At 41.5% G+C, this 14,961-nt stretch overlaps 1 protein-coding gene across 1 annotated transcript; it reads right to left on the bottom strand.

The window, feature by feature from the left end:
* Window positions 1–8,351: 8,351 nt before the first annotated feature.
* On the bottom strand, window positions 8,352–11,992 carry LOC133977086 (XK-related protein 7-like; the record flags this gene model as incomplete). Its single annotated transcript, XM_062415225.1, has 2 exons — window positions 8,352–9,153; window positions 11,773–11,992. Coding segments are annotated over 2 exons (1,022 nt in total), but the record flags the coding sequence as incomplete, so codon positions are not given.
* Window positions 11,993–14,961: the final 2,969 nt, after the last annotated feature.

Below are 14,961 nucleotides of genomic sequence, written 5' to 3'. Positions count from 1 at the left end.
AGACGTCGACCAAATAAACAACAAATCTTCGGGATGCTGATGTGAGAGCGAGATGGAAAGATCAAAGGATATCGGGTTAGAGGGGAGAGATGGTTGCTGCCTCGAGAGGGGAAGAGAGATGGAGAGAGAGAGAGATGGAGAGGAGAGCGAGAAAGAGAGAGAGAGAGAGAGAGAGAGAGAGAGAGAGAGAGATGGAGGGGGGAAGAGAGATGGAGTGAGAGAGAGAGAGAGAGAGAGAGAGAGATGGAGAGGGAGAGAGATAGAGAGATGGAGAGAGAGAGAGAGAGAGAGAGAGAGAGAGAGAGAGATATGGAGAGAGAGAGGGGTGGAAAGAGAGATGGAGAGAGAGAGAGAGAGAGAGGGGGGGGGGGAAAGAGAGAGAGAAAGAGAGAGAGAGAGGGGGGAAAGAGAGAGAGAGACAGAGAGAGAGAGATATAGAGAGAGGGGGGAAGAGAGAGAGAGAGAGAGAGAGATGGAGAGAGAGAGAGAGAGATATAGAGAGAGGGGGGAAGAGAGAGAGAGAGAGAGAGAGAGAGAGATGGAGAGAGAGAGAGAGAGAGATATAGAGAGAGGGGGGGAGAGAGATGGAGAGAGAGAGAGAGAGAGAGAGGGGGGAGGAGAGGAGAGAGAGAGAGAGAGAGAGAGATGGAGAAAGGGATGATTTCAGGAGGAGAGAGGAGAGTTGGTAGAGCTCCAAGCTTTGGGTTTCAGCTCCGCCTCGTTCTGGTTTCACATCTGGAAAAAAATCCTCAAACCGTCCAAAATATACAGAAGAACCACAGTTAGTAAGAGACGGCCAATCAGAGAGCCTCAAGTCATGTGACTGTGGATTTATTGGTGGAGGAAAGTAGAGCCATTTTAGGGAAGGAGGAAGGAAAGGAGGAAGGAAGGAAGGAAGGAAGGAGGAAGGAAGGAGGAAGGAGAGGAGGGAGGGAAGAAGGAAGGGAGATAGGAAGGAAGAAAGGAAAGAAGGAAGGAGGAAGGAAAGAGGACGGTGGGAGGGGAGAATGAAGAGGAAGGAAATTGGAAGGGAAGGGACAGAAGGAACAGAGAAGAAGAGGAAGGAAGGAAGGAAGGAAGGAGGAGGAAGGAGAGGAGGAGAGTGAGCGCTGGAAGGAAGGGAGGAAGAAGGAAGGAAGGGAGAAGGAGACGGAGGGGAGGGAGAAAGGAAAGAGGAAGGGAGGAAGGAAGAAGGAAGAGGAAAGAAGAGGTGTTTTAAAGTCACTCGATGGGTTCAAATCAAGCTAAATGATGTTTATGTGGGAATCATGAAAACAGTGAAACTATAGATTGGGCATGTCTGTGTGTTTGTGTACTTGGGACAAATGGGAACTTTAACATTGTCACAGGAGACACCAGACGAACATCTGCACCGTATATATATGGGGCTATATATATATAGTATAATATTGTGATGGTATTGATTTTTTCTCACTGTGATGAAAAACCAACATGTCCCCACTGGTTGCCCCTTCACACCTCAACACAGTTTAGTGTATTCTCAATCCAGTGGACTGTTTATTTATCTTATTTAGCCTTTAGCATAGCTGTGATGGCGGCCTTTTTAATGGGGTGATGCTGAGGTCTAATGCCTGGAGAATAACATAGCCTCCTACATCTCCGCTGTATTACCGTATATCACTCAGTACACCGTGCAAACACATTAGACTACCGTATATGACAGATGTATATATTTGAAATGTCTCCTCAATTTCAAATATGTAATGTGTCATCCAAAGGTGGAAAAAAAACCCCACCTGATGAACTGATGTTATTTTGCATAATTATCGTGCTAAACTCTAAATGTATCATCTAGTGCTGTATATTAAACTACCTTAAAGGTGAGGCGATGAATTAGTACGGAGGTGTAATAGCACTGCTTTGACGCTGCTAGAACATTAAAATGCTGCAAAACATGGTTAAATGTACCGATAATTGATGACTACTCTAAAAGGGACCTATCTTTTATAATAAGTGCTTTTAGCGTGTAATATATGCAAATACTTATATACCTTTACTTAAGAATCAACTCCAGGTATGTTTTTAAGATATGTACAAAACCACCCTACTTTGCACTGTAATTTGTGTATATATATGGTTTTTCCATTAAATGGTTTAATTTACCTTGTTAAAAACATCAAAATAACACATCATCTCTTCCTCCCTCATTGAAACATCCCAGCATATATAAATAATATAAATATCGGTCATTCAAATGTTTAACTGTCTCCTACTTCTCTATAAGTCTCCTCTCAGTGAAGGAGGCTTAATGTTTCCTCATCCCACTGGATCAGGATTGGCTCAAAGTTGAGTTGTGATGTCTCAAATCATGGAAAAGAAAGAGAGAAGGAGGGAGGAAAGTACGAAGGAAGGGAGGAAGAAGGAGTGAAAGGAGGGAGGAAGGGAGGAAGACGGAATGGAGTGAAGGAAAGGAGGAAGAAGGAAGGAAAGGAAGGAAGGAATGGGAGGAAGGGAGGGAGGGAGGAAAGAAGGAACAGTCAAAACAGACAGGATCAATTTGAAGTAAACTAAAGATTTGTAGATGTAACTATAATATATTAAATAAAGTAAAAGTAGCATAAAACCTGAAAGTCTCCTATACGAGAGTAAAGAGACTTTCTGCCATAAAAGAAGACACAGACACACACATGGGGTTTATTCCGATGGCCGTTCAGTCCATGTTTACTACAGTATTGTTCCCATCTACAGCTATCAGCACAGCTTGTTGACTTCTTTTTTTTTTCATTTTTTATTTAACATCGTCATAGATATTTTTCACCACTGGTTTTATTTTTCTGCTCGTTCACTCAGAGGATGTTTAAAGCAGCATTATCAAAAAAACTTACAGCACATCCTTACATACATACACATACTATACATACAACACATACAAACCAAAGCACGCACACTCATACACACACACTTTCCTAAGTATAGCGTCACTCTGGTATATATACAGATAGTATATATATAGAATGAGTAAAAAAAAATCTATTTTCAGTTTTTACATCTTAATATAAGAGTCATACCAAAGACATGGCCACCGAGTGAGTAAACAATAGATAAATAGATATAAAACAAATACAAAAATAAATAAACATAAATACTTGCATCAATTAATAAAAGATGATTTGAGTTTTTTTCCTTTTTTTTTTTTTTTTTTTAAACTCACTGTTCACTTTTTAACATGTTTTTTTTTTGTTCAAGTTGATATATAATCAGCGCACCACAACTGTTATGTTACCTCAACAACAAAAGGATTTGGTTCATTTACCCAACCAGAGAGAGAGAAAGCGAAGCCTCGCCTTCGGCACGACGTATCGGCCGGTTTTTGACGTATGCATTTTATCTGTACATTAGCCTATTGTCATGTTAAAAACGTGACATGATCGTGGTTGATATAGAGTCGTTGTTTTCAGCACCATTAACATCGCCGTGACTGTACCAACATCCACAAGTTCAGGTAAGACACAACACTGTCGGGATTAATAAAACTGCATTATTACCAATATTGGATGTTCAATTGGTTGTTTTTTTTAGAGTTTCCCGCCAAGAAACCCCCCCCCCAGAGGAGACACACGTACATCCAAAAGTGAGTTTATGTGGTTATTTTTTCCCCCTCTGGTGTCATCATTGGGAATACGACCACATCTTAAGTTCAGAGTGCTTATGTGCTTGCTTTTAACAACACATATGGGTCTTATCCAGTGATTCCTTCAGAGCTTTGATCGTTCACATTCTCAGAAATTAACGCAAACCGTCCGCTAGATGCAATTAGGACACGTGAACAGTTCAGTGAGGTCAGCGGCAGATAACAGAAATTAATGAATGCTGTGTCTCAAATCACATACTTATGCTAGTACACTGTGTATTTACCAGGCGGGGAGTTCCGGTCCTCTGAAATGAGGCCAACGCAGGAAGTAACTTAAAACTGCATTCTATCAAAAGGCCACCAGGGGGCGACCGTTTTGGTGTCAAAAGGACTTCTGTCTCTATACAAGTCAATGGAGAATTCACCAACTTCTCACTTGATTTCTAACCTCAGTAAACGTTTTCAAAATGTGTTTATGGTCTCAATCGCTAGTTTAAAGCCTTCTTCAATGCAGTATGATGTTCATTTGGGACATTTTGGCCTCCTGATTTTATATGTGACGATAAAGCAGGGTATGCATTAGGGCGTGGCTACGTGGTGATTGACAGGTTGATTGGTTCACAGGTTCAGGAGGGCGCCTCATGCTCCTCCTGATGCCCATATAAGTAGAATCCCTGTTTTTATTTTTCCCAGAATGCACCGGAAATTTTCAAGATGGCGCTGCTCAGATCCGAAACTATTGGCCTCCGAGCAGCGAGTCCACAAACCAATGGGTGACGTCACGGATGTTACGTCCATTTCTTATATGACCTCAGGATATTAAGAAGTATAAATACAGAAGAAGAGATTTGAGACACAGCATGAGACATTTTCTGCCTACTTTTTCTATCTCAACATTGGGCAACACACTCTTAATGGTTGCTGTGAGTGTTTTTATGTCTAACAGGTTTTATTCTACCCTGATCTGCCGCTTCATGGATATAGTTTTTAACCCCTCATGTAGACACAAAGTACATAGGCAACAATGCTGTTTTTGCATCACTGCCACTTATCTACGTGAACCCATTGTTCAAAAGCAAGCATATAAGCCACTCTTAGTGACTTTCTCTACTCATTGAGCTAAAGTACACACACTTTGAAATATTACTCCTGGGACTCCCTTCAACACCTCAAAATATACACATGCAACATCAGCATAAAGGTGAATATTAAAGCAGCACTGGATACTGCAACGAGACTTTACTTTACTACCCCCCCCAAAAAAATAAAAAACCAGCACACTGCTCCAATCTACAGTACATATTTTCTTGTTGTCCGTGAGGGTGGAGATGCCGAACAGCTTCATACATGTTTAACAGCTTTCTCTGGATGAAACACTTGTTGTTAGGTAGACATTCTCAGTTTTTACACATACAAACATTTTTATGACTGCATCAGGTTTGATAATTAAAGTTGAGGTGTTTTCTTTAGTCAATCCGAACTGCTGCTCATCCTGTTTTTTTTGTAAAAACTAGAATCTTAAATGATCTTTGACACAAGTTCGTAGCAGTATTATGGGCTCTGCTGTGCCATCATTTTGTTTTTTTTGTGCTTGTGTCAGTCAGCCAGGACTTGGTATGTTCTAAATGCTTATTGGGTTGTAACATCAAATCTTTCTGTTACAGTTTTAAGGAGACCAAACCATTTAAACTACATGAACTGGGAACTTCTTTTTCTGCACATACAGTATCTTAAATGCATCAGGATCACATTGTGAAAGTTTTTTTTATTTTTTTTTTTAGATAAAGGCTTTTAACCCTCCTGTTGTCCTTGAGTCAAGGATGAAAGGGAGGAAGAAGGGAGGAAAGGAGGAAGGAAGGGAGGAAGAAGGAAGGATGGAAGGGAGGAAGAAGGAAGGAAAGGAGGGAGGAAGGAAGGAAGGGAGGACGGAGGAAGAATGGAAAGGAGGAAGAAGGAAGGAAAGGAGGGAGGGAAGGAATGGAGGAAGAAGGAAGGAAGGGAGGGAGGAAGGAAGGTTGGAAGGGAGCAAGAAGGAAGGATGGAAAGGAGGAAGAAGGAAGGGAGGGAGGAAGGAAGGAAGGATGGAAGGGAGGAAGAAGGAAGAAGGAAAGAAAGGAGGGAAGGGAGGAAGAAGGAAGGAGGGCGGGAGGGATAAAGGAAAAGAGGAAGGAAGGAAAGAAGGACAGAGAGAGAAGGATGGTAGGGAGGAAAGGAAAGAAGGAGGGAGGGAGAAAAGAAGGAAGGAGAGAGGGAGGGAGAAAGGAAAAGAGGAAGAGAGGAAGGAAGGAAAGAAGGACAGAGGAAAGAAGGAAGGGAGGAAGGTAGGGGGGAGGAAAGAAAGAGAGAAGGAGGGACGAAGGACAGGCGGAAGGAAGGAAGGGAGGAAAGAAGGAACATTCAAAACAAACAGGATCAATTTGACCCGGGAGGACGACATGAAGGTTAAGTGCAATTGAATTAAAGTAGCGTTGCTAAAAAGTTCAAACACCCTCTAGGATGGACTTTAAGAACTCCGACTTTATAACAAATCAGATCACCATGAATGCAGAGTAACCCTAAAGAAGAAAAACATCTTTGAAAGGAACTTCAAAGAGAGGCTGTCGAAGAGAAATCTGTTGTGTGATATGAGAGAGGACAGAAGTTAGCTTTGATGCAAATGTTTTTTAACTGTTCTTCCCTTCAGGTACTGTTGCTGACCACGCTCGACTTTCTCCTCATCCCCACTGCCTCTTAATTGAAAGTAACAGTCACTCACACCTGGGAGCTTTAAACTTCAACCTCTCAAATTGGTTACCGTTTCAGTTCTGCTGAATTTGTTTTAGCTGTGGCTCCTCGCTTCAGTACGAGGATTTCTCATCAGGTTTTAGGATCTCAGCCTAAACCCGGATCAACCAGAATCCATTTTGAATCAAAGGCCTGTACATGGTTTCATTTTTGTAAACAACATTGCCCTTCAAAAGGTTCAACCCTTGTCCACATCCTATTTGTAACAGGAGACAGCTACTTTTTGCAGATCTTTCCGTTATCAGTTTGCTTTGAGCTTATCTTTTATTTACCTTAACCGCTTACCTCGATGTGTTTAAGGGATTTCACACTCCAACAAACCCTTTCTGTTATTCTTTACTCTGTTGATTTAAACAACACTTCTCTTCAGCTACACTTCTACCCCAAAAAACAAACACTGGAAAATGTTTTCATAGCGTAATGAGGTTGTTCATGATACCCTTCATACACCTACATGTTATGTATTTCCAAGAAAAGTGGACGACTCTTAGACGACATTTAGACTCTTACGAGTAAATGAATCTTCTTCACCCAAAAGTCATTCATTACCTAACTACAGCTTATTATAATAGCTTATATCTGACATCTGTATTTATTCAACTGTACATCACAGGCCTGTTTGTGGTGAATTACTGCATGCCATATGGTTGTCGCCATCGCAAAAGTTATCCACTTTTACATCCCTAACATCCGTTCCTAATTGATTTTTCAAACAGGTCTTTTCAGCTGTGATATAAACAGTGAGACTTTTGCGATGGCTGCTGTTGTATCACATATGGATGGGTGACTGTTATCTTAGTCAGCCGTCCATATGTGGGTAGCTCAAACCTACATTTCGTAAACCATCTGGACCTAGGCTGAGTTGTGAGGGTCCTTCTGTTCTCGTGAGATTGGAGCCCAATGTATGAGACGACATTCCTCTCCAGACACCACTGACAGACTGCTTAGAGGACTGTTACCGAAGGTTTTGTGGGAAATGCAATCTTTTGGACCAACCTGAAAAATGTTTACTTCTATCACTCCAAGCTTAAACAAAGAAACAATCCTTCTTACTATATGTGACCTCTTCAAACCCAGTGCTTTTCTTACAATATGAAGCATATCCAGTTAGCAGTGAATTGGTGATTTGGTGGATTAAAAGAAGTGTACTCATCTGCAAAACTGGGCTAAATTTAGTTAAAAAGTGACACATCTATCTCATAAATGGCCGTAGTTGTATGTATGTATTGTATGTCTTTCTTCACAGTGAAATACAAATATAACAAAAAAACCAAACCTCGATTCCTACAAAAAAAACAAACAATTAGACATCACCTTTCAACAAAATTTGGCCCAGTTTCGACTTAGACATCTAGACGTCTTTTAACCTGCAAATCACTAAAGTGTTATTAAGTCGTATGTCCCCATTTTCTCCATCTGTCAGTGTCTGATTTTGCTCCCAAACCCAAATGATCACATATCCCACGCAAACTCCGGCAACCAGTCTCTAAACGTTCCCTGTTAAGTCTCTGTTGGGTCTCCAGGGTTCGAGGCTCAAGTTCATGCAGCAGACTGATGCTCAATTATCTCAAATGGCGCAATTACTCTGAAATCCTTTAACTTCTTGTACTGGCCGTGCAGGAGGGAACTAAATCTAGCTCTCCTTGGTCCCAGGATGGGAGATTAAAGTTCTCACCTCCAAGCTTTTAGAAAAGATGAAGATTATCCCAGTTCAGTGTTACTCCATTAACTTCCCACGGCTCGTTCATGCTACTAACTCCCGGACTGTGTCCTAAAGGGAGAGCCTTGGTCCCAGATTGCGCTTCACATTTTACAATCAAGTTTTGATAAACTCTTTCCTTTAAAAAGAGTCGCCTGACACTCCACGTCTCCTTTCCATGCTCCTCCTGACGTAAGGAGACCAGGGATGAGAGCTGATCTCAGGCTGTGCCTTGGTCCAAGACTGCATTTTTAAGTTTAAGAGCCCCCCGTCGGCTTAGACAGTTGTTTCATATTCTAATACCTCTTTGCTGCCCATCATGCTACTCCTGTACTGTATCCTGGGGCTGATGGCTGAAGAGGTCTCCAGAAGAAGGATGGTCTTGCGCAGGCGCCGATCGATAAAGTGGGCATCCCAAGCCGGATATCGCTTTCTGGGGAGGTCGATCCGGATCACAGGGCCCTCATGCGCACGGGAGGAGGAGGAGGTCCTGTGAAGGAGGGCTGGAGAGGAGGAAGGGGAGGGACGCACCTGGAAGACAGGCAGGCAGCTGTCCCTGTCCCTGTCTCGCTCCCCGGGAATGGGCTCCCCTGTGTCTTTAGTCCTGGGGAGAGTCCTAGGAGGGCTGGTAATGACCATGTCCGTTTGGGACCCTTGGGATGGGGTGAGACAAGCATCAATCACTCCCACCACGCCTCCTGAACCCACCGCACCCTCATCCACACATCCACCCCACTGTGAGCCCAGAACGGGCCCGTCCGGGTGCAGCCAGCAGTAGTACACCAACATGAAGAAGGTTCCCAGGGCGAAGCTGCAGGCCACCAGGCACACCACCACCAAGGCGTAGGAGTCGGAGGTGAGCTGGCCGCGGTAGGTGTACCAGGCGGCCGTCAGTGCCACGTTCTCAGCCAGCGTCACGGAGTAGTAGACGGTCATGCGGAAGCGGCTGGGGCCCTCCTTCACGTTGAACCAGCAGAAGATGTAGATGATGCCCACCACCATGTTGTAGATAATCTCCTCCCACTTGGACATGCAGAAGTCAGTCTCACCTTGGATGATCCAGAAAGTCATGATACACCTGAAAGACAATAAATAATAGTAGTTACACTCCTTTGAATATTGGGATGACTGCTTGTAAGAATAATCTGATCATTTAGATGAAAGGACTTGACAATAATGACCGGTAATTTCTGTTTTCTAATAGGGAAGACCGATTTTCCAATAATACCACTTTGCATTATTTAATTTCTACACCATTATTCCTACCATATTTCATATTATTACTACAGCTATGCATTATCCTATTACAAAAACAGCAATGGACAATGACACCACCTTATCAAAGAAACAAAAGAGAACTATAGTTGTAAGTGCATAGCTGAGGCAGAGGAAGGAAGAATTTTAGATTGACACCAATGTGTGTTTCGAGGTGCTTGGGAGGACTTCTGCATATGTGAAAAAGTTGATTAAAGCTCGGGATGGACCAGTGTGATGTCACTTGAGTCAGTATTGGTGGGGTCTGAACAGTACAAGTTTGAAAATTTAAAAAAATAGGGGTGTGGCGTTACAAAGAGGTGAAGTTACCGGACCAATGTAGCCAACTTCTCTCTGCTTGAGACTAGCAGCTTCAGGCTACATAAACTGAATTGGCAGTAGGTGCATTGTGGAAAATGTATGTCTGCCAGTGTTTGACGAGTTAGAAGAATTCATTGAATAAAAAAGACAATATTTCTGATTCTGCTGCATGGATACTCAAAAAAAAAAAAAGAAGTCCACCTTTTAATGCTAAATTAGGAGAGTGCTCTTTTAACCAATCTGTACTTCATGTGTATTCTTGAATATACTTTTTAAATAATCGAAGAGGCCTTAAAGTTGTGGGGAGACACTTATGCTGAAAAATGTCATTATCTGTGAATTGCTTTGGTTACCTCGACTGTCCACATTATCATGACATTTACGGTGGATATTCATAATTCATCGGAGATTATTCCTAATGACTTCCCTCTAGTGCCGCCACCAGGCTACAGTTTTTACTGGTACTTAAGAAATATCCAAATCTAATGAGCAGATTGACCTGATACTTGCTGATTCATGCTCTGCGGGGAAATTGCATTTAGATTTTGAACACGTCCATATGCTTCCATAAAGCATCACCCTCACAACTAAATTAGATTTTTTATCCTCACTTCTGCAAGCTTTTTAAATATAGCAATAGAAATGTTTTCAAGACTTGTGTTTGACTTAGTGCTGTAGATTACTGTATTTTGGTTACACAGTTTTGAGTAAATTATGCCAATTAATATGCCAGAATTACCGAAGCACATAATGTCTGAGACAAATACTGAAGCAAAGCAACGGTACAAGACATACAACAGGAATTACTCAATTTGGACTGTAATGCCTTTCACAAACACAATGAGATTAGCTTGTCAGGATACCAATAGTTATGTAATTTAACACAATGCATTTATAGTGATTTCAATGAATTATCTCAATATAAACTGTATTTACATAGTAATTGTAAAAGGATATTCAATCTGACCGCACACAGAAACCAAGCAAGACACTTGGCACAACAAATTGATACTGAATCTCTGCTCACAGACGATCGCATTCTTTCAGCCCCAATTTGATATAAATAATCACAATGAAAGTGGGAGGGAATTTATAAATTAGCCACTACTAAGTGTTCCTCCTTGGGGAAGTGCAGAGAAAAGCTGTTTATTTTAACTACAATGTGGTGATTTAATATGGTTAATGAGCGAGAATGAGCTGACTAAAAAGCTTGTTAACAGAAAATATATTTACAGTCTATTTACCTTAAGGCAAAGAGAGTATGATTTTCCTAAAAACAATGTATAGACAAAAATAACCCCATTATCACTTATGACCCACTAGAAGTGTGTGGCGGTGTATGTAACTACAGACACTCTACTCTCTGCCTGTATGATCTGGGAAGAGACATAGACTTCCTTTGTACCGGCACTATCGATACAAACATTCCTTTGTTTCTGTATCAATCAAGCTTCTTAACAGCCAGAAATGAATGCATGTGATGGTGTTGTATATGGAAATGAATGTATATTTATGACTCCAGCTAGTGTATGGATGTATGTGAGTGAATGGATCAATGAATGTTTGTTACAGAGTGCTGGGATGTGTGACTGGACCTATATCTATGACAGAATGAATGTTTTGGTAGGTTGCCATGGTGATGTGGTGAGGGTGCTATGAGGTGATGTGAGGTGAGGTGATGTGAATGCTATGATGGAGGGTTGGGAGGTGGTATGGATGTATATTTATGGAAGTATATGTGTAGGATCGTCCAGTGTCAGTCTGTGTTTATTCCACCACTGTCTTTTAACCTGATGTATGTTTGTACTGCATGTTGTTTTTATTGTATGTCATTTATGTGCTGCAACTTTTTCCCTATCTCCGAGACATATTTCTCCCGGGTGGAGACCAATAAAGTAACCTAACCTAATCTTATGTGGGCAGTGGGTGTGTAGACGCCAGCATCTTGCTATTAGCACCACACACTCAAACACTAATACATTCTGCTGGTTACTAGAACTGAGACAAAGGACTATTAATAAACAATTTGTCATAATCGTTCATCTTCTAAGTGTCAAATGCAAGGTGTTTCATTTTGGACATTGATCTATGTGCATCGGGATTCGGGTCACACATGGCGCACCAGTGGCTGACGATGAATATGCCAAAGTAGAGCTGGAAGACGGAGGCGAAGAGGGCGAAGGCCACGGTCCTCGCCCCGATGGTGAAGAAGTGCCACAGCATCTGGGCGATCATGGCCTTGTAGGACATCGGCAGCTTGTCATCACGTGAGTCCCGCAGAACCTTCTGGTAGGAGGCGATCATCCAGGCTAGAGAGACCAGAGAGGCCGAGGCTGAGAGACCTGCAGAGACACACGAGGAGAGGAAATTAAGAGGGGGAGAAGGGTCATAAATAGGCAATGAAGGTGGTGAAGGGAGTAAATGAAAGACAGGCAGATTACAGGCAAAAAGGATAGATAAAAGAGAGATAACCTATGCAGAAACACAAAAAAACAACATCCTCATATTAACAAACATGCACAAACTTTCTGTCTAATTAACTGTGCTAACTGAAAACATCCCAAATGTGGAGTCAGTAACATCATGAGTGATATTTTGTTTCTCAGTTTCAAAAACAAAGACTGCTAAATTCAGTTTTGGTGTTTTCTGGTTTTACCCAGTGGACCCAGACAAGCCGACAGAGAAACTTTCAGTAACAGTCTCATAAATACGAGGGGGGCTGGAGATCCCAAAAACAAAAAAACAACCCAAAAACTGTCATTATAAATCTTTTAGTAGTGAAGTTTCAAATCCCTTTCAAAGTACTCTGCTTCAGATGCAATACAAGTTCTCAGTGCTTGCGTCTGCAGTTCTTCCTGCATTTCTCATCAGTCTGTTAGTGAAGTCACTTTTTGTTTCTCCCAGTGTTTCTTGTCTTATGTTTCCTGTTTTATTTCGATTCTCACCTTCTGATGGCACAACATGTATCCCAATGCAAAAACCATAGTTCTTTCCAATGCATCGATTTATGAGTAAAGACCCTATTTGTACTACTATAGAAGTTTGATAACAATCCAGGCATCATTAGTGGAGTAATTTATGAGATACACTGGTGGTTCCGTTAGCGCCTGTACTAAGCCATTTGGCTGATGGCTCTAACTCCACTATTTTGTTACCAAATGAAAAAAAGGGGCTGTGGCGGTGATTAGATAGACCTCATGGTACATATGACGCTAGGTCGAAATTACGCCTAATCATCGCTTTAAAGTTAGGCTCTGATTTCGACCTATAAAACCTTGTGAATACCTCTAGAAGAGTCCCAATCAGCAGATCAAACCTGTCTTTGACAGTGACTTTTAATTTAACAAACAAGTCACAAGAGTCCTCCAACTGTCTTTTCTCTCTTGTGCTGACCTCAAAGTCATACATGCTTTTAGATGTCCATGCACGTACATGTGCATTGTAGTGGAGAAATAATATTCATTATATACATATGCATTTTAGTATTCTGTTAACCTGTGTTAGGCCTTGTTAGCATGTCCTTGTGTATCTCCCTCATAGTGTGTGAAAGTGGACTGGGTTCCACTAAGGCTGATAAGACACCACCTGTGAGGCCTTGTTATGTCTTAGAAGAATGGGCTGTTTCTCAGAGAGGTGTGGGATGAGCCCGAAAGAGATTATAACTTTGGTTTTGTTTCTTTATACAGGCAGTTCTGTTCTCTGTACAATACCATATGTGTACTGTGTGCTGAACTCATCTTGTACAAGATATTAAAATACTAGTTTGTGATTACTTTACTGGACTCATGATTTTCTCTCTCACCCTTAATTAAGGAAATCTCCATAACAAAACCTGGTGTCAGAAGTGGGATCGCTTGAGAGTTCGCCAGAGTTCTAGTGGGTCAGTCGGGGAATAACTGGGTGTAACACACCTTCCTCTACCTCTGCTAGAAAAAAAGTCTGAGACGAGAGGACCGACGGCTGTGACGGACATTGGTCAACTCCACAGTGATCCCCGATCGAGGAAAAATTTCCCTCTAAACTGTGTGAGATGTTGAAATTCTGATTTCAGTAACTTTAAAGGGGAAAAAGAAAAGAAAAAAAGGGTTTTAATTTTGTACCACTGACACATACCACTGAACCTGTCTCTTCTGTTTGTTACATATGGTCACGCCTCAGTCTGTTAGTGAAGTCACTTTTTGTTTGTTTCCTGTTTTATTTTGATACCTACCTCTTGTCTTGTGTGTGATTACCTGCCCCTGCCCTTATGTGCTGCACCTATATCTCATTGCCTCCCCTTGAGATGCATTATTTGTGCAGATAAACTGACTCAAATAAGTCTGTTGAAGCTTCATTTTTCGGAAGAACTACGACATCTGTAGATATAGTCTACATATATATAGTCTGAGCCAGTTTGTCTTGTTCCCTTGTGACAGCGTTCCAGCATTACTTTGTATATTCCTAGTGAGCCTTTAGTGTTTTTTGACCAGTTTCTGCCGTTCTGCCTGCTGATCTCCTGTTTACCAACTTTTGGCATCGATTAAAATGACTGTTTCTGTTTTACCCACCATGTAAAAGTCTGCATTTGAGTCCCTGTTCGTGTCTGTTGTCACATTTCTTTTACCTTTCAGCCTCAGTTTTAGTTTCACCGAGCTGTACGTATATTCTGCCTAGAGGCAAATCCAGTAACTAGACCCTACTCTCATGTTATTGATAGCTTCCTGGAGGTTTAGGTCCTCTCCTTGTGTATCAAATTTACATTATACATTAATTTAATGACCAGAACCAAATGTAGCTGGTATTTGTCAGGATTTTGTGTTGGGGACCAAAGCGTCTGACGAGCTGAACAACAAAAATCAAACTATTGGAGAATTACTTATGATTTGCTGTTTTCATGAACGACCACCAGATGGCGATGTCTCAAAATTAATGAATAAATAAGTGATGCTAATATATCACCTTTTAAAAAATGCTAACTAGTAACACATGCTGATTACAAAGTAAACCAAAGCAGACCATTACCTACAAACGCACTAAATAATGTATGTTTTCCCCCTTTTTTATTCAAATGGACCTGAACCAGTTTTTAGTGAAGTCAAACGATCATTAGCCCACACACGTAGCAGCGAGGCCCCGCCGCGAGCCGCCCAGAGCGCAGTTTAACACATTAAACATTCATGTGTGTTAATCATGCAGTCTTGTTTCAAATTACCCATGAATCACACTGAGAAGGCATTAAAATTTGAGCAGAGAAAGAGCTGAACTGGCTTTGCATTTTAATGTAATTTTTGATAATTCTGGACTTTTTTTTATATTTCTAATGAAAGAAAGG

The sequence above is a fragment of the Scomber scombrus genome, unplaced genomic scaffold, assembly GCF_963691925.1.
Source record: "Scomber scombrus unplaced genomic scaffold, fScoSco1.1 SCAFFOLD_374, whole genome shotgun sequence".
Lineage (NCBI taxonomy): Eukaryota > Metazoa > Chordata > Actinopteri > Scombriformes > Scombridae > Scomber > Scomber scombrus.
This window is presented reverse-complemented; position numbering and strand designations above follow the sequence as displayed.